We start from the raw sequence: 20,955 nt of genomic DNA, 5'->3' as shown, positions 1-20,955 counted from the left end.
TCTGATGATTTAAGCCTCATGAATGCATTCTTGTAGTACAAAGCATCTCGAAGCATCAAATACGTGGAATTCCATCTGGTTGACACATCAAGTGAAAGACCCTTGTTTGTATCCAGTCCACACTCAGTTGCACGCTTCATGAGCTCCTCCCATTGCAATGGGGATCCCTTGACAGCAAGAACTAGTTGTCTAATATTCTCAATTGTGGGTGTGATTACACTCAAACCATCCCTAGCAACAAGGTTCAGTATGTGACAAGCACACCTCACATGGAAGAATAGTCCATCACATATCAAAGCCGTTGAACTAGCATTGGCCCTTAGATCAGAGATGATGTCTTTGACTGCTACTTCATTTGCTGATGCATTGTCCAAGGTCAGAGCAAACATTCTCTTGTCAATATACCACTTAACCATAAGTTCAGTAAATGTCTCAGAGAGCTTTGTACCAGTATGACGGCCCTGTACATGCACAAAGTTCACAATCCTTTTCTGGATATACCAATTGTCATCTATCCAATGTACAGTTACACACATGTATGACTTGTTCTGATTTGAAGTCCACATGTCCATGGTGGCACTAAACCTACAAGAGACAGATTTGAACATGCTATACAACCTCTCCTTTTCAGCTAAGAACATGTTCATAATTTCTTTCCTAATGGTAACACGAGATCTGATTGGAAAGGTAGGACGCAAGGATTTGATGAAATCAACAAAATACTCATGCTCAGATATATTAAATGGGTACTCATGCATGACTATTGCCAAGTAAAACTTTCTCAAGCTAGCCTCTTCATCATACCTGTATGGTACCACAGCAGTCATGTCTTTCCCCCCATCTTTTTCCACTTTGAGCTGCTGCTGGCCCTTCACTATACTATGTGACACCCTCAGATGGGTCCAAAATCCAGTTGTTCCGTAGTTGCTCTCACATCTGCCCTTGTGATTGCATTTGGGCCAATCACAATAAGCCCACATCTGAACATATGTCTTGCCATTATCCTCAACGACCACTCTCTTCTTGGTAAAGTACTGCCATACATTGGATGTACACCTCTTGCGCCTCTTTCCACAAGGTACATCTCCCTCTTGCACAGGCTCATCGCCATCAACGCTGATTGCACTTGCAGTACTTGTTCCAGCAGCAACAAAACCTCTATCACTTGCACCAGTAGCCCCTATGTCACTTGCAACAGCAGCACCTAGATCACTCGCACCAGCAGCACGTATGTCACTTGCAATGGCAGCACCACTGCCACCAGCACCTTCTAGGCCAGCACCACCTGAACCACTGCCACCAGCACCACCTGAACCTGAACCACTGCCACCAGCAGCAACACTGCCACCTTGACTTGGACTAGATGCAGGAGTTGCACTTGCAGATGATACAGACAGACATATACCAAGATCTTTACCACAATTACCAGGGCTTTCACTTGACCTCTTAGATCCTGCCAAGACAAGAATAGAACACAACAATATGAATCTAAGACACCAGTATGAATCAAAATGACCAAAGTAATTGGACCTTACTCAATTACTTTTACTCATGCATCTGTTGGTTGCAATTGCAATATGAATCTAAAACATTCATTTGGGAATCAAAATGACAGTAGCAATTGGACCTTACTCAATTACTTTTACTCATGCATCTGTTAGTTTGATAGTTTCATCTAACACACAAGCAATAAAACACAAGGGGACAATATTCATCTGTTAGTTTCATCCCTAACAACAAGCAATCCCATGTAGTGATTCACACATCTAACATCTTTGCCAATAAATGAAACATACACTAATTCACACATCTTTACCTGCCATTGGAAAAGGCGCGAGGGTGTTGCTGTTCACCGGCGGGGGTGGCTCCAGGAAGAGGCGGCGCTTGGAGGCGGATGAGGCAGATGCAGAACCAGAAGCTTGCTCACTTGGTGGTGGCTTCATCTTGGCGTCCGGCCTGCCTCCCTAGCCCCCAAGTCGTGGATCTGTTGTCGCCTCGTCGGACGGCCAGGCCGCCAGGCAAGGCACCAGGAGGGACTGAGGGAGGCCAGGCCGCCAGGCGCCAAGAGCCTAGGAGAGGAGAGCTGGAGAGGCGCTTGAGAGTTGAGAGAGACTGAGAGTCTGAGAGGGAGAGCCGGAGAGGAGGGAATGCGGCGCGGGCGAGTTGCGGTGGGCGGCGGCGTGCGGCATGCGGGCGAGTTGAGAGAGACTGCCGAAGCCGAAGAGGCGAAGATTGGGGATTTGGGTGCTTAGGGTTTGCGGCGTGCGGGCGACTAGGCGAGTCGGCGTGCGGCAATGCGGCGTGGGGTTTCAGGGTTTGGGCGACGGACGTGGCTGCGCGACGTGGGGTTTGGGTGGGCCGGCGAGGTGAGTTGGGCCGTTTGCCTGGAGGCCTTGAAAACAGGAATTTCCTGCGGTAGTTTCCCGAACAAATACGGGATCCGCTAATTCGGTCAGGAAACCACTCTAACCGATTTCGACACCGGATTCGCCGTATTTTCCCGGATTTCTTCCCGAATCCGTTTTTTCCCGAGAAAACGATATTCGGTCAGGATTTTCGGTATTCGGTGTCGGTCGGTACGGGAATTTCCCGTTCCCGTTTTCAACCATAACCACGGGCATGTTTAGATTGCAAAAAATTGCAACCCAATGAATAGTAGCATTTTCATCTTATTTGATAAATATTGTTCAATCGCGGACCAACTAAGCTCAAAAGATTCATCTCGTGATTTCCAACTAAACTGTGCAATTAGTTATTTTTTTTACCTACATTTAATGCTCCATGCAAGCGGCTAAAAATTGATGTAATGGAGAGAGTGAAAAAACTTGGAATTTGGAGGTGATCTAAACAAGGCCCACCTGTCCGTCTCGGAGGATCAGACAAATCGCTGCCAAAAAGTACGACTTCTTCTGCATTCGGAACTCGTAACGTCACCGACCGGTGGCGCGCCCTGCAACAGTACAGAGTGGTGGGGCGTACTCCGTATACTATTGCGAATGACGTAAGCGTTACGCACGGTACGTCGCTACGGGCGGCCAACACCAAACAGCGGAACTACTCCACCCAGCGTGCAGCGAAAGGCGACCACTACACACGTGGCGAGATTTGAGTAGCGTATAAGGAAGTGTGCGCGGGACGAGTCAGGCATCTCATCTTCATCCGTGGCCCGATAAGCTCACTGCCCACCGCCCGAACCACAGAGGTCACCGGTGGGTGTGGCGTGGTCGGATTTCTTGAACCATCCTCGTACCTTCCGCCCAACGGACAGGACCATCCACGTGCTTTCGCCCCATTTTTCACCACTACTGCTTTTCAGTGATACGTGTTTTCCGCTTATAACAAATCAGCATAAACACCGGTATCAGTCAAATTTTAGCGAAACAGTAAATTAAGAGGACATTTGATCTCAAAACTAAACTTTAGTCCTCATCAAATCGAATATTTACATGCTAATTAGAAGAATTAAATATGAGATAATTATAAATCTAATTACATAAGTCGTGACGAACTCGTAAGATGGATCTATTAAACCTAATTAATCTATTGTTAGCTCATGTCGAATTAGCCACAACTTATGCTATTAGTTTTATATTTATCACATGTTTAGTCCTTTTAATTGGCATCTAAACCTACGATGTAACAGAGATTAAAGGAGTTTTATACTGTTCAATTCTTTTGTTCAAAAAGGTGCATAGAAAACTATCCTACAAGACTGAAATCCTCTAAAATTCTAAGGTGTAGGCGAAGGTGCCTTGAATGGCCACGGAGGGCAGGAGGGAACGTCGACGTTAAGGATGAGATGCTCCTTTATTTTAACCGCTAGGCCAAGTTGGCAGGCCCACAAATATATTATTTCATTATAGTTACATCATATTTGTGTGAGTGGCTAATAATGGAGTCAACTTACGAGCTTATACTCCCTCTGTCAAAAAAAACATGGCACTATGGTTTACGTGCTCGAAAAAGTAATTCACGTTTGATCAAGTTTTTAATAAATATTATTCGTATTTATGACTCCAAATTAATTTATTATGAAAATATATTTCGTAATTAATCTAATGATATTTATTTGATATTATAAATATTAATATTTTTTATCTATAATTAGTCAAACTTAAGATACTAAAACGTGATACTATGCTAGAATTGCATGTTTCCCTAGACGGAGGGAGTATAATTTAAAAAAAATTAATATGTTTATATAGAAAAAGTATAAATATAGACATATAAATCATTGTAAGCGTACGACATTACCTCTTTATAAATAACTAATTTATATTTTTCTCTTCGTCATTCTCACTTTTTGAGAAGTAAAATATTTTCAAATTTGACTAAATATATAGAAAAATATTAATATATTTGTTACATAATTAGTATTATTAGATACATGATTGAATATATTTTAGAATGAGCTTATTTGGATATATAAATATTGCTAATATTTTTATAGAACTAGCGAAACTTAAAAAAATTGACTAATATAAATTTATAGTATCTATTTTTATGGGACGACCTCTCCCTTCGTTCTAAAAGGTCGCTATGGAAATTATGGAGGTCAAATTTTTTCAACTTTAATTAGGTTTATAAAAATGCGTATAACATTTATATGTCTCGATAAATTTATTATGAATGCATATTAAACAATTTATCTAAAGATACTAATTATATATCATAAATATTACTCCCTCCGTCCCAGAAAGAATATAATTTTTGCACAGTGTCACGTTTTAGTACCTTAAGTTTGATCAATTATAGATAAAAAAGTATCAATATTTATGATGTCAAGTAAATACCATTAGATTAATTACGAAATGTATTTTCATACTAAATTAATTTAGAGTCAGAAATTTAAATACCATTTACTAAAAACTTGGTCAAACATGAACCACTTTACGTGGCACGTAATCCATAGTTTTTTCTTTTTTAGAAAGGAGGTAGTAATAATTTATTAAATATATTTAGTTAAAATTAAAGAAAGCGAGAATTATTCTTTTTTTAGACACAGGGAGTACCACCTGTCCGTCTCGGAGGATCAGACAAGTCGCTGACAAAAAGTACGACTTCTTCTGCATTCGGAACTCGTAACGTCACTGGCGCGCCCTGCAACAGTACAGAGCCAACGGACAAGGCGCCGACCGGATCTGGTCCTTTGCTGCCATCAATGGCCCCCGTCCCTTTCTTTTCTTTCCACACGCAAGGTGGTGGCAAGCGCACCGTCGTGGACTCGTGGTGCACGGGCTGCCCACCAGCACCTATAAAAGCCTGTGCTGTGCCTGCCCCTCTCGGCCTTCTTGCTTGACCCAGGTTGCGGCGAACGGCGATCCATATCCATCCCAGCTGCAGGTGAGCTTTCTTGTGGATTGATTGGGCCACTAGCTAGTTTGTCCTTCCTGTGTGTGTCGACCTCTACCTCTTGTCATCCAACCTGGAGACCTCGAATTCCTTTGTTCAATTCTTGTCTTCTGTTACGGAGTACTAACCTTGGTTGGACGGGAATTTCGAGGCTGTGAATCTGAGCGATATTCCACATGAGACCACATGTTGGGTGTTTGCTTGGGTTCATCGAGTTGGTCTCCATCGGGCCTGCCTTTGTTCCCCATATGAGGAACACGAGTAGAGTGCCGAATTCAGCTGGGATCTACCGGCACAGATCCGCTACTCCTTTTGGTCCACCGCATGTTCCCCGTCCATCCGTAGATAGGCTCATGCTTTTTATCGCACCTTTTCCATGATGCTGTGGCTGAGCCTTTTCCATGAACCGTTTGACTGTGCCCACATAGCTAGCTAGCGCAGCAAGAAAAGACTAGATCCAGCTGGTGCTAGCTTCCCCCTTTCGTTTAGTTGACAAACGATTGATTTAAAAATCGATTTTTCTTTTCCATTCTCGTAAAGATGTCCCACTAATCATTCTCCTTGTTGTGCCAGCTTGTTATGGCGGCCATGACCGACGACGAGCACCGGCAGACCCTGGCTGAAGAGGGGCGTGCCGCTCCCGTCCAGCCTCATCAGCCCAACGGAGGAGGTGAGCACCTCGCCCTTGCCGTGACCATTTACTTCTAAATTAGTAAGTGCTTCCTTTCACAGTTGACTTGCGCTCGCTGCAGGTTCGCCACCGCCTCTCGAGATAGAGAAGAAGGCCGCCGCCGCTGCACCGCCGCCGCCGCCATCAGCCAAGTCACTCACTAAGGTATGCGCGCGAATCCGCTGCCGTACCTTACTTCTCCCTCCGGCGATCTGTCCCGAATTTCGCCTGCGCGCGTCGCCGTCGGACTCTTTTTTTTAGCACTCATCATCAGAGTTCGTTGTCACGTCGCTGTGGTCTGTCCTTTTGAGACGGACGCAAACTTTACGAGGATAGTAGGTAGGAGTAGCTAGATATGTTTCTTTTCCAAACTCGAAAATCGCAACTGACTTCGCTCAATGGAAGTCCCAGTCCCTATCGGGACACCTGTGTGTCCGGAACATTATTTGGGTGCTAACGGTAAACGACCAGTCAATATGCTTCTAGATCATTTCATCAATTTATTAGAATGCGTGTGTGTTGTGTGTGCGTGCGTGCGTGGTGTGTGTGAGAGAAAAGAGAGTAGACTTTTTATTAGGTGTCATCTTCATACTTGGCCAAGCGCCCTCCTTTTGTAATTAGATTTAGACAAAAAACAACTTTGTTCTAGTACAAGATAAAATAAAATTGTTGCAAGGAATTATTTTATACGAGTTAACCAAGGTAATTCGGGTTTTCAAATTTAATATTTAAAATATGTTTTGAGAAAATGGTACCTGATATTTCAAATTACCTTGTAAAAATATTTTGTATGAGTCTTTTAAAGTATGACTAACCATTACCTTGTATTTCATTTCCTATGAAACCAAACCTTTGAAATATTTGGAATACAAATCTAGTGATACGTCTTTTGCATACTAAACTATGTGCATAATTTGATTATTGCTGGTCAAATTTATATTGTTTGTTTGTTTGGTTTGAAATACTAATACATCCCATATTTTTTTTAATGTAGAGAGTAGTAAGGGTAGCTTAATCTTGAGATAGCTTGGACCCATATAAGTGGTTTTTTAAGAAATTTGCGCACAAAACTATAAAAGAGAAGGTAGAATTTATATATATAAAGAGAGACAAAAAAAATTGTTGGGCTTTGGGCTTACATTGATCCATTCGGCCTAAACATATAGAGTGATGTGCTAGGACGTGCCTCGTGCTCCTTATTTTTCTAGTTTGGCCCAATTACAAGTGGGCTTTATTTTCAGACGCTAGGGGTTGGGCACTACAGGCTGACAGGCAGCGTGCTTGCTGCTGGCCTGCTGGGCGAACGAAGAACGAACTTTAGGGCGCACGGCTTATGCCGGCTTCGGCTTCATCTATTTTGCGCAAATCGAGGCACTATAGCGTGAAGTCGTTTTGTAAGCCGGGGTTAAAATGAACTAGAAGCCGAGAAAAGCTAGTTTTTCTGGTTTTACCGCCTTTGGCTTCACCGGTGAAGCCGTTTTGGATGAGCCGTGCCAAAGGGGACTTTAATATATTGAACTGGAAACATGGGATGGGACAAAAATGCCTTCGGTTTACGGTTCATCAAAAAAAAAAACTTCGTTTTTGGTGAATGGTGCAGCGCTAGAGGAGCAGCGATGTGATCCGTCGGCGGCGAGGGAAACCGTAGGCTCAGGGCGCATGCACCATATAGCAAGCGGGGGCGGCGGCGGCGGCGGTGGCGATGACTGATGAGGGAAGGAGTAGATTACTGTCGGAGAGGTTATTTTTATCTCGTGGGGATTAAGCATCATCAAGGGGACGAAACGCGAGCTCGACGGAGGCACGAGGCGGCGATGGGAGCTGTTAGCGATGTAGGGTAGGTGCCGAGCTAGATCCCTTGGCTCCTAGCAGGTCTGATGCACCCTCCATGGGAGGTCAATCCCCTCTTCAGGTATGATCCGAAATTCCGAATTGCCTGACGATTCAGTTCCCCATCTGATTATTTCAAGAACTTTGATTTCATCCAAATACGTGGATATACACAGACGCTCTTGGTTTACAGGTGTAGGCAAGAATTTGGGTTGGGGGAGGAGTTGATCTTGGTCGGATGAATTTTGAACCAAAGAATTTGTGGGACGAACTTGATTTTGATCGGCTGAATATAGCAGTGGATCATGAATTTTGGTAACCAAAGTTTCGTTCCTGACGACACCAAGGTCCTGGGTTGTAAAAAGATTGAGACTAGTAGGATCACATGACTTTTTGCTGCATTCTTTGTTAGAAAAAAGAGTAAAATAGCTTTATATTTTTTATCTAACAGTCCAACTCTTATCTCAACTTGTAGTTATGGTAGTTCTAACTTTATTTATATCACTATAATCTGTCAGAAACTTACATGTTGAATATGTGGCTCATCTTCTAACTTGGACATGCTGTGCACTGGGACATTCCTTTTATCACTGTTTGCTCTATATAATAATATTGGCTGCACTTTTGTTGGCAATTACTCCCTCTGTCCACAAGAGAATGCAACTATGTGATATGTGCAATTCAAACTAGCTTAACTTTGACCAAGTTTATAGTGAATATTATTAACATTTGTCTCCAACTAGGTTTACTACAAAAATATATTTCATGATTAATATAGTGGTACTTATTTGTATAATTTTTATATAACTTTGGTCAAATTTCGAATCATTTGACTCCTCGAAAAGTGAGAATTGCGTCCTTTTGTGAATGGGGGGAGTAGAATCGTTGTACCGGTAGTGTAGTGTTTGGTGGAAATCACTTTGTTTTTCTTTTAATGTGGAACTGCTATCATCTTTTAACATTCATTTCGTTGTTTCTCCTAAGAATTTCTAGAAGGTTCGTGGTCTTTTGATGTTAGCATTTTGGGCTATCATGACAGTGTGTTGTTTCCTTGTAAAGCACCACACTGGTTGAAACAGTATAACCAACTACTGATTTCTAGCTCTGTTGTTTTTTTTATTTCGAAAAATGTATTGAGCTTGACATTAATTTGAACTACCAGAAACCATTTAGGAATCGTCATGTGGACTGAACTGATGCAGGCCGAGGAAGGCATCAGTGCAATCAAGGAACTGTGCCATGCAGCCAAAGCCAAGGAGAACAGGGAGTTTGGTGCTTTCATTGCTGCCTCTACTGCAAGCATGATGGTGGCGTGGTACTTCCTCTCTCCAGATGGCAGAGGAGCATACAATATGCGTTACATCATCCCGATGCTTCTTGGCTTTGCAAGTCTCACCAGTGGTTTATCCTTGATGCTGCTGAGTCAGAACATCCTTGATCTCCAGGAAGACCTTGTTGTTGATGTCCAACTTGTGGCCTCCAAATGGCTTTCCTTGTTGTGCAGCATATTACCTGTGCTAACTTTGCTTAGCTCCTTGGTGCTTTCGGGGTATAAGGTCTATAGGTACATTGGCCTCATCATTCTTGGTTTGGTGATGACACCGCTTGCTTTGCTGCGATGGTACATTGGACGCGACGTTGAGGGCAGCGGCGAACAAGTGGACAATGAGCACAAGGAGTAATTAGAGGCAACCTTCAAGTTTATTTCAGCCATCAGCAACTCTGCGTTTGGTGGTTTGGTTGCCTTGGTGGTTAACTACAACATCACAGGTTATTCAGGAAGCACTAAGGGTGCCGTCCTCGCTGCCATCTTCATCTTGTTTACTACTGGCATCTTGGGCCTTCTCTCAATGGAGATCCGGACGAAGGTACTAGAGATCAACAACTCAAGACTTCGGGGATCCATCATTAAAGCAATGTGGTTCATAATTATATTTATGCTTTTATTGCTGGCTGGTGCAGCCCTTGCAGAAGTTTTTGCTATAGTTGAGTTCTGGACCTTTGCTGCATTCCTGCCTTTGGCTTTTGCTTCTGCTATCTACCTGTTCCCTGAGCACAGTGTCCGTGTACACAGAAACAATAATTCCAATGAGTACCTGATGGAGCAGTTTAATTGGAAGGCTGATAAGGGGACCAAAGTCACCATGTGGTCATTTATGGCAATTATCAGTATCTTTGGAGGTTTCCTTCATGGCCATGACAAGATACAATATCTGAAGGCTTGCATCATCTTACTGATATCAGCATTTATGTCTGGGTTTGTTCTCACTTTGCTCACTATCAAGCCAGATCCAACCAGTACTAGCCTTGCTGCTGCCACAACTATACTAGATTGGACTGCATCAGCAACATTTGGAGCTGCGATATTTGCCATTATGGTTGCGATGTTTCTGCAAATCCGGTGAGGCGCGAACCATGTTGAGCAGCACCCTTCATCTTGACACAACTGGCAATCTGGCATGCACATTTGTCTGCAGTGAACTTCCAGACAAAACTAGGGAACAATTGTATTCAAATTCATGATCAAATCAGGTATTGTATGGTGATGATATGGATTGTTCATTCTTTTCTATCGGATATCATGCCAAGAGAGGGAAACTGAAGTGCGGGGGGAGCATCTTGAATCTGCGATATCAAACCAGGTATTGTCTAATGATGATATGGATCGTTTATTCTTTTCTATTGGATATCATGCTGAGAGAGGGTAACAGAGCAGGGGAACATCTTGAATCTGGGATATGCAGAAGCTGTTTGATGCCTCCTGGAACCTCACTTTGGGACATAATGCTTACTCAAACTCAAAGGTATTAGTGTAAAGAAAATGAAAGTAAGGCAGATGAACAAGGATAAATGTAAGAGGCAAAATTTCCTGCCCTTCCACATGTAATGATATTGAAAAAATGCGCCTTGCTGTCTCGAGCATGTAATGACAGAACCTACATATCTTGTTTGCAGTGGGTTTACTCATGAGGTTCCTGAAATAATTGTAGAAAACAAAGATATGAGCTGCTTGAAGTCTCTGAACATTTTGCATGATCGGCATGTGATGCTTCTTTGGTATAATTGACGTGTTAAATGTGGTAATATTCGTCCTTTGCAACGAGGGACTACAATTCTGAAACCTTGCTACTACATCAATAGTGTTTACATAGATATATTCAAACTTAAGTATGATGAGTGTCTATTTGCGTAATTATATATATTACCTCCTCATTTTTCACATTCCGCTACTCACCTTGGAGTGGTTGGACCAGAAAGTTTATCGTGTTGCCGTTAGCCAATGATACAAATTGTTGCACATTGCTCTGTCTAGTATCTGTACTGAATCACAATACACAAATGGTGTGGGAATAGTTGTTGCTGTTTAGGATTCAGCGAGTCATGTAAAAGGGCTTTGCTAACGCTAGCCTAGTATGTAGGAGTAGGTGACTTGTTTTTGTTGCTAAAATGTAATCGTTGTGTTTCCCAGAAAAGAAAATTTACTTTGCTTGTTCTGAAAACAAATGCCGTGTATTTCAATATTTTGGAGTGGTGTCAATTAGTGCATTCCTTAAGGAGAAAGAACATGAGAGCTGCTGAGCTGCACACGTCCATCACCCTCCGATAACAAGGAAAGAACTGAGAAGCAGGCAGCAGCCTTGGTCGTGCCCGGCACCGGCACAATATACTGTACAGAATACTCTTGGGGAAACATTTTTTTTGTTGTAAAAGCGCGACATTAAAGAGTGAGGGCATATTATTGGGTAAATAGGCAAAAACCAAAAAGAAAACATACCGCTTTGAGTTATATATATAGGCGGGGAGAAAATTGAAGTCGTTCTACTACCAGTAATCTTTAAACAACAGTCTTAAAAACGATATACTAAGAGTCCAAGTCAGATTACGAAACATATTAAGTGCTTACCTGCTGCTGTATAAGAATGGTCTCACCTGCAGTATCGGGATGCAGGATTTGGTCTAGATGGAAAATGAAAGTTTATCCCTTTCTTGGGCCACGTTTAGTTCCGCCGGAAACGCACTGTAGCTGTGCAATTAGTTATCCAATCGCTGACTAATTAGGCTCAAATCGTTCGTCTCGTAAAGTACAACCAAACTGTGCAATTAGTTTTTTATTTCGTCAATATTTAGTACTCCATGCATATACCGTAAGTTTGATGTGATGGGAAATCTTCTTTTTACATAGTGTCAAAGTTGAGAATTTGGTGGAACTAAACATGGTCTTGGTCTATTTTCAGATTCAACCTGTGAGCATTCAAAAGCTGGATGTTCTTTGCTCTGAACAGAGTGCAAACTCGACCGGTGACTTTTGTATGAGAATGCGCGTCAATGACCAAGTCAATTGGGCCGGCCCACTTTTCGCATTTGAAGAGCGTAGTTGGTCCGCCGGTGTACCTTTTACGTATACTGGAGTAGTCAGTTGTCAGAGTTTTCATTTTTTTTCTTCTTTTCATGAATAAAGAAGACCTCGTGGACTCCGTTTTCCTGTTACCACCATCTCTACTGATTGGACAGATCTGGCGCTCGTTTCGGTTTTGTATTTCTTGTCGCTACCGAACCAGGCGAAACAACCACTCGTTTGTTGTCGACAGTCTTCGGTGCGGTGTGCGGATCGCGATCGTCTGATCGACGACAAGTCGACAATGCACGTTGCATCGTGTGGGCCCTCCTGTGCTGCCAGCTGGCCTCACGCCCACTAGCGCCCATGGAGACAACAGCACGTTTGAGCTTCTCTGGCTGATAAATCATCATTAAAAAAATATCGTTAATTGATTTAGTACGAAAAAAATATTATTTATTAATAAAAAATAAACTTAGAAGTGAAATAAACCCAAATGAAAAAGTGCGCGTCTCCGACGACCCACCCAGTAGTACCCCACCTACGGACCAAAACAATGCATGTGTAGGGCAGGTAGGTGCTCCGTTCAAAAAAAAAGTACCACTATAGAGTTCGTGCCGCTCGAATTTTTTATTAAATCTGATTATATTTATAGAAAAGTGGCCTACCCCATGTTCTCTCCATTGTGTCATTTGAAGGGAAATTGTGACGAAATGCTATATGACTTTAATTAAGACGGCACACCGCAGACCTACCGTGACGAAAAGAGCCTACGGAATTTCCAAATGTCGATCGGTAAGCCGCATGACAAAAGTAAAGCACCGAACGTGTCATTTTTTTCTCCAGGGCGGTACACCGAACGAAACCTTCCAGAAATTCTGCGTCAAGTTTGTCCATCAGATTGTTTGACCAAGTTTAACAAACTTGGCCAAACTTGTTTTAATGATGAACGATTACAGTAATTAGTAGTTTTTACAGTGACAACCGAAAAGGAGTGGAAAACTCTTACTCCAGGCTCAGGAAAAAAACAAAGTTGTATATATCTTGCGTATCAGGGGTAGCAAAAGAAGTTCAGAATATCGGGCGAGCTGGTCGGGTTCGGGTTGTGGTCCGCTCGCCGCTCGGGTTACATCATGCCAGGCTCCCTCCCTCCAGCCCTCAGCAGCGTTCATTCCAGTCCAGGGCCGGACGCGGGAGAGGCGGAGAGTCCCAACCAAACCACACTCTCACGGCAAGCACCAATGACCAGCGTCGCTGGCTCGCAGGCCCCACCCAGAAGTGTCAGATACAGCGTGACGAGGAAAGAAAAAAGGACGGAGTAAACAAAACCAAACACAGCTACTGAGCTGTCTCGGTCCGTGACAAGGCGCCGACCGGATCTGGTCCTTTGGTGCCATCAAAGGCCGCCGTCCCTTTCTTTTCTTTCCACACGCAAGGTGGTGGCAGTTGTCCGCACGTCACGCTCGATGCCTGTCTTTATCAAACAACTGGTACGACTTTTCTGGGAGTATAATATTGCTAATGACGTAAGCGCTTACGCACGGTGCGTCGCTACGGGGCGTCCAACACCAAGCAGCGGAACTACTCCACCCAGCGTGCAGCGAAAGGCGACCACTACACACGTGGCGAGATTTGAGTAGCGTATAAGGAAGTGTGCGCGGGACGAGTCAGGCATCTCATCCTTATCCGCGGCCCGATAAGCTCACCGCCCACAGCCCGAACCACAGAGGTCACCGGTGGGTGTGGCGGGGTCGGATTTCTTCGTATCTTCCGCCCAACGGACAGGATCATCCATGTGCTTTCGCCCCGTTTTTCACTGCTACTACTCTTCAGTGATCCGTGTTTTCCGCTTATAACATATCAGCGTAAACACCAGCATCACTCAAATTTTAGGGAAACGGTAAATTAAGAGGACATTTGATCTCACAACTAAACTTTAGTCCTCATCGAATCGAATATTTACATGCTAATTAGAAAGATTAAATATGAGATAATTATAAATCTAATTACATAAGTTGTGACTCAATCGTAAGACGAATCTATTAAACCTAATTAATCTATTGTCAGCTCATGTCGAATTAGCCACAACTTATGCTATTAGTTTTATATTTATCACATGTTTAATCCTTCTAATTGGAATCTAAACCTATGATCGTCGTAAAATCACGACGATAATATTAGTTTTGTCGCATAACACCTTTAGCTACGGAGAATAAGCGACGAATGCATTTTCGTCGTGCATTCATCATAAATTGTGAAATACGGTATAATTTTCACTTTCTACGACATAATTGGAACGTCACATAAGGTTATATCTCTTGTAGTGTCTCCTTCGTCGAGATCTGGCACCCACCCTTTTCTCTCCTCCACTGACGCCCCTCCTCCGTCCCCAAACCCATGCGGCGGAGAGAAGGCGTGCTCGCCTAGGCGTGGCCCGCGCCAACGATCTTGTTCTGGATCAGGAACGAGGGGAGGAGCAAGAGAGAGAATGCGCCATGCGATCGAATTTTTTACATTTTAGCTATTTTTTAAAAGTTTCTCACAAATAGATCCCTGGAGGAAAGATTTAAGAATATGGACTCTTAGCTCGGCGTCATTGGTGCTGGTGCCGAGCTAACACGTCTCGGCGCCAGCGTCCCTGGCGCCGAGATCTTGGGCTCGACGTTGACGTGGCGCTGATTTGGCAGGCAGCTCGGCGCCATAAACGCAGACGCCGAGCTCAGCGCCGAGCCTCCTTTCCTCTCCCTCTCTCCCTATGCTGGTACTTTATTGCGCGTAGTTTTTTCGGCAACAGGATGGCCAGACGGCGGGTGGAAGAGTACTGTATAGAAGTTGGAGCAGTTGTCGTGGCTCGTGGGATGGGTATGTACGTACGATTACGTGCCTGCGTGTTTGGATTTTTTATTGTCTGTACAGGTCGCGTCATGTCAATGTCACTCTACCCACTCCATCCTGCGCGAGCGGTGCTCGACTACCCACACCACGCGACAAGACCGCCGCTATAGTGGTCGGGAGGAGGGAGGGGGGACGTGTGATGGGACAGTGCGAGACTGCGAGATCGCCGCTATAGTGGACAGCAATAGTTGTTGCGTTGTACTTCCTTCGTCCAAAAAAACTTGATAAAGAAAGTCTGATTGCTAGCGAGAGAAAGTCGTTGTTGCGTTGTACTTCCTTTGCCCAAAAAACTCTGGGATTTAAAAATTATCCTAAAAAACTTGATATTTTTTCTTAGACAATACATTTGGACAAATCTTAAGTAAGGGATTTATTCCTTAATTAGCATATTTCACTTTCAATAAATAGGGGTATATTGGTATTTTCGTTGAGCACTAATCTATCCTAAAATCATAGAACATCAAGTTTTTTTGGACGGAGGTAGAGTATGTAGTGGTTCTTAGAATTATAGCTAAAAGCTGGGTAGATTTCTAAATCCATGGGTAAGTCACTGTAATAATGATTCCACCTGTATAGAATGATTGAGGTGAATTGAAGAAGACCACTAGCGAGCATACGTATATAATAGCAAACATGTTGGCACGTTGCAACGGAACACCTTATCGCTCGATTAACCTAACAACTTATAGCTCAGAGATTTACGTAATGGTTGGATTATCTATTTCAATACGTATATGAGTATGGTTCTAACTTATAAGAGCAAGGTTGTGAGTCCGTGTCACGTATAAGACAGAAAGGGGCGCAAGAGCATTGTAGAAAGGAAAAACAGACAGACAGAATAATCATCATGTTCGCTTGGCTTATAAGCTGTATTTTTTTAGCCAACGAACAGTATTTTTCTCTCAACAAATCAACCAACAGTACTTTCAGTCATGACTTATCAGCCAAGCGAACAGGACAAATTATTTTACTCTTCTTTTACTTTTTGAACTGTCATCGCGTTCTCCGTATCTCGTATTTGATGTGGATTATCACACATGTTCATATGAGTTAGAATAACTTATGTCTAATAACGATGGCACAAAGTCCTATTCTAAACTACAGTATATTAGGTTTCGTGTAACTTGCTAGTTAATATTAGGTTGGTTTGCGTCAGCCTAAACGTAGCATGACAGAGTCCTATTCTAAAATACAGTATATTAGGCTTTGTGTAACTTGCTAATTAGTACTAGGTAAGGTTTACGTCGGCCTAAACATAGTACGATAACATACGCGTAAGCACAAATGACGAACAACTTACAAGAGGCAAGAGAAAGCAAGAGGGGAAAGAGGCAAAACACACGTAAAAGGTGGAACCGTGGAAGGGGTACAGGGACAAGCTTATAGCAGAGGTACACGCAAAACGTAGAACGATAGCATGCCTGGCGCCAAGCAGGAGAGACTAGCACCAACAGGAAAGGGTAGCAGTAATGTCAACGAGAGCGAACAACTATTTCACCGTCCACTATAGCGAACAACTATTTCACCGTCCACTATAGCGAACAACTATTTCACCGTCCACTATAGCGAACAACTATTTCACCGTCCAACAGTAAATGGCAGCAGTAACGATAGCATGCCTGGCGCCAAGTGGGGCCCTCATAGTCTCGCTCTGTCTCATCACACGTCCCCCCTCCCTCCTCCCGTCCACTATAGCAGCGGTCTTGTCGCGTGGTGTGGGCAGTCGAGCACCGCTCACGCAGGACGGAGTGGGTAGAGTGGCATTGACATGACGCAACCTGTACAGATAATAAAAAATCTAAACACGCAGGGACGTAGTAATCGCACGTACATACCCATCCCACGAGCCATGATAACTGCTCCAACTTCTGCACAGTACTCTTCCACCCGTCGTCCGGCCATCCTATTGCCGAAAAAGCTACGTGCAATAAAGTACCAGCATAGCGAGGGAGGGAGTGGAAAGGAGGCTTGACGCCAGTGCCCACGGCGCCGAGCTCAGTGCTAGGAGCTACGGCGCCGAGCTCCGCGCTAGCGTTTATGGCGCCGAGCTGCCTACCAAATCAGCGCCACATCAACGTCGAGCCCAAGATCTCGGCGCCAGGGACGCTGGCGCCGAGACATGTTAGCTTGGCGCCGGCACCAATGGCGCCGAGCTAAGGGTCCATATTCTGAAATCTTTCCACCAGGGGTCTATTTATGAGAAACTTTCAGAAAAAGAGCTAAAATATAAAAAATTCGAGCCATGTGGGGACCAGAGAGTAATGATTACAATATAGGGGCATGAAGATCTTTTTCCACTTGTCCTTAAACATGTACCCAGTTCTAAAATGACACTTCTCTTATTGGAAATGAGGGAGTACTCATAGTAATCACCATTTTAAAATAAGTATTTTGGAAAGGTCAACATGCATTACTGCTGTGAAATTATTTGTATAAAAAATTAGTTGAACATATAATAATTACGATTTAAAAGAATAGTAAAACTAGATGGTTCATGAAAAAAACACATTTGTTATGGGATAAATCATTACAAGTATACATATTTATTTTGGGACGAATAGACTATGAATGGAGTATAATAATGTATAGGATAGATAAAAAGGTATTTTTATTAAGTTAAATGTATGAGTGGCTATTAAATTTGTCAAGAAATGTAACTTACGTTTATAAGCTTTAAGAATACATTTCTGAGTTTGCAGCGCACGTTCATAACGGTCGCGCCGGTCGTTTTCTTAGGGCTTCTCTAGTGGGGAGAAAAAAGCGACTCATCGCGTGACATGGAGGCTGAATGAGTCGACTCAACCACTAGAGCAGGAGACTCACGGAGAAGAGAGAGAAAAATCAATTCACGTTTCGGAGTCGACTCTTCCCGAATAAACAATCAATGCCCTGTTCGCTTGGCTGATAAGCTAGGGCTGAAAGTATTGTTGGCTGATTTGTTGTGAGAGAAAAATATTGTTCGTTCGCTGAAAAAGTACTGTCGGTGTTTCGAGTCATCAAGTAGTAAATTTCTAGATTGGGCGTCTGGCTCGAATGGTGTGTTCAGAGGACACAAAGGTTTATACTGGTTCAAATGAAACGTCCCTACGTCCAGTTTGCTGCTGCTCGTGTTATCGGCACTTAAAGTTTATAGTAGGGGTTACAAACGGGCAAGAGAGAGAGAAGTTCCCAAGTCTCTGATGAAAAGAACGAATAAAATGGAGTGTTGCTGGGCTTGTTCAGCTGTGTGCTCCTTATGCTGTGTGTTCGCTCTCTCTATTCGTCTACCCCTCATGGGGCGTCCTACTTCCCCTTTTATAGGTGAAGGGAAGGCGCCGATTACAGAGAGAAAGAAGGAGCAAAGCCAGGGAGAAGGTGGTCTCTAGGACCACTGGGTCCTTCTTCTTTATGCGGGTCCTGCCGATGCTGTAGACGGTGATGGGGACGGCTCCACACCGGGCTCTAGTTCACCACTGGTGTCATGCCTTGGCGTCAACAGCCGGTCGTGGCGTCCCATCCTGTCCTAGCGGACGATGTGATGAACCAACATGCCGGTCAGCGGCCGTACGGGGAGTAGACAGCACAGTGACCACACATTTATCACTGTTGGCGATGTGAATCCCCGAGAGTGGCCTGTCATGGCCATGGTCATGTCAAGACGTGCCTGCTTCTAGCCCGGTGTTAGAAGTTTTGACCTTGGAGTCGGGCGGCACGGAGGCCACGCCCTTGGGGTCGGTCGAGGTGAGACCTGCGCCTTAGCTGTCGGACGAAGCGGGACCTACCCACTAGGGCCAGTTGAAGCCGTAGTCATGCACTTGGTTGCTCGGGCAAATTAGTGTTGATAATCATTAGCCTTTCCTCTTCGGGTACCATAATATTGGTACCCGACAGTAGCCCTGAGCCTGCGGAGGAGTTGGATACTCCTTTTTAGGCTTTCTTGCGTGGATGGACTCTAGCAGGCGCCCTTGCTTGTTGCAACACGTGAGGTTTCCCCTGGTGATTGACTTAAGGTTCATATGCGACCGCGCATAGGGTCTCTTTGCAAGGCCGAGCCCCTGAGCCCCCACGCGTAGCGGGGTTCCGATCGAGGGGTCAGCTCGCCTGTGTGTTCATTTTCCCTCACGTGTTTTCTCGAGAAAACGGAGGGGTCAAGCCGTGCCATGTTTTCCCTCGTTGGGCGAACCATGGTGCTCAGTGAGCTATTACCGAGTTAATTCGAGTGGAGCCCTAGTTTCCATTCATGAGGACCCAGCATGCGTCAGCTGGTGACCGACTCCTAACTCCCGGTGGTCAGCCCATATAGTTCCCGGGCCCGTTCAGCCGGTCCCAGGGGCTCATTGCCTCTCTTCGAGGAGAAACCATGGGCAGCACACAGTCGAGACTCGAACGTGGCCCAGGACGCCCCTGGCGCTTGTGTGCCTAGGTATTGGCCGCTAGCGGGCCCATCCCTTTCCACCTCTCACTCTTTGGTTGCTCTGAGTGGTTGTCGAACCTGTTAATGGGCTAACCTTCAAACTCTTGGGCCTGGATGGGCCATAGGAGCGTTTTCAGCTTCGTATCCCACTTACCTATAACGGGTCGTGGTCTGTTTAGGAAGGCAAAAAATCCAACACGTCCTTCGAGGGGGTGGCCAGAGGTTGCGTGCGCACGCCCCGTGATGAGACGTGGTGACAGGATGCGGCGAACGTGAAGATCTAGGAGGGCGGTTGGTTTCCGCACACCTGTCGTCGCTCCATAGCTATGCCACCACCGCCAATGCTAGGGTTTCCTACCTCCGCATCCTCACCTCTATTGAGCTCGCAGTCATCCGCCCCCCGCCTCCAATGGATCCATGGTGCTGCTCTAACATCTCCTTTATATGCATGGAGGGCCTCATCCATGGCAGCCTCCTCTATGCGTGGACCGTGGCCGTGGAGTGGTTGCTGCCCAGCGAGGAGGAATCGTCATGGCCCGCCCGACGGCTATGTGGTGTCGTTCGCCTACTTCCATGAGCGTGGGCTCACGACCCCCACCCATAAATTCCTCCGGGGGCTGTTACATTTCTTCAAGATTGAGCTACAACATCTCAATCCCAACGGGATCTAGCACATGACGGCGTTCGTCGTGCTGTGCGAAGGACTCCTGGGGATCAGGGCTCACTTCTACTTGTGGGGGTACTTCTTTGCTGTCAACCTCCAGAAGAAGAGGGAGAGGGGCGACAAGTAGAAGCTACATATGCTGATAGGGTGCGCCAGCATCTAATTTCAAAACAACTAAGCCAGCGAGTACCTGTCCATGTGGCTCTCGATGTCCAACAAGGGGTGGCACTCGCAGTGGTTCTACCTCAAGAACAATGTCGCTGCCCCTCTATCGAAGTTCACCGGGCGCCTGATCTAAGAGGCCCCGGAGCCATAAAGAAAGTGGGGCGTCCTGGACAAGGATAAGAAGAGGATCCGAGACCACATCGCCACCATCTGGATCCTAAAGGAGAATGGCCTGAAAGGGTCAGGCGTCATCAGGGCTTACCACGCAAGGAGGGTGGCACCATTGATGATGCGCGCGCTCCCACTATATGTGATGGCGCTCGAGGCGTCGTTCGATGGAACGACGCTCGTCGAGGGGGCGCTCCCCAACTCTGAGATCACGCAACGCATCAAGGAGGCAATGGAGCCCTTGTGAGACAACGCGGGTGCTACCCTTGACTTCGTCGACCCAGTGCTGGGGCATCCCTCGATGCGGTCAAAACTAGGCTACATTGTATTCGTAAGTTTTCCTTTCTCCTGCCTCTCCTTCCTCAATTGATTTGTCGACACTATGAGACTGACTTTGAGAGGGGCGGGGCCAGCCGAGGGACCTCATCCTCACGGATCACCCGACATCGCTGCCAAGGGACCCAGCCATGAGGGAGGCGAAT

General features: G+C 45.0%; 1 protein-coding gene and 1 pseudogene across 1 annotated transcript; one reads left to right on the top strand and one right to left on the bottom strand.

Annotated features, from left to right (window-relative positions):
• Positions 1-1,005: 1,005 nt before the first annotated feature.
• On the bottom strand, positions 1,006-1,943 carry LOC136524241 (uncharacterized). Its single transcript, XM_066517685.1, has 3 exons — positions 1,817-1,943; positions 1,136-1,453; positions 1,006-1,034 (listed from the first exon to the last, which is right to left on the bottom strand). The coding sequence occupies exons 1-3, from the start codon at positions 1,941-1,943 to the stop codon at positions 1,006-1,008; spliced, it is 474 nt and encodes a 157-aa protein (XP_066373782.1).
• Positions 1,944-5,263: 3,320 nt separating this feature from the next.
• LOC136520832 (uncharacterized) lies at positions 5,264-11,329 on the top strand (annotated as a pseudogene).
• The last annotated feature ends 9,626 nt before the right edge of the window (positions 11,330-20,955 follow it).

The sequence above is a fragment of the Miscanthus floridulus genome, chromosome 18 (assembly GCF_019320115.1).
Source record: "Miscanthus floridulus cultivar M001 chromosome 18, ASM1932011v1, whole genome shotgun sequence".
Classification (NCBI taxonomy): Eukaryota; Viridiplantae; Streptophyta; class Magnoliopsida; order Poales; family Poaceae; genus Miscanthus; species Miscanthus floridulus.
This window is presented reverse-complemented; position numbering and strand designations above follow the sequence as displayed.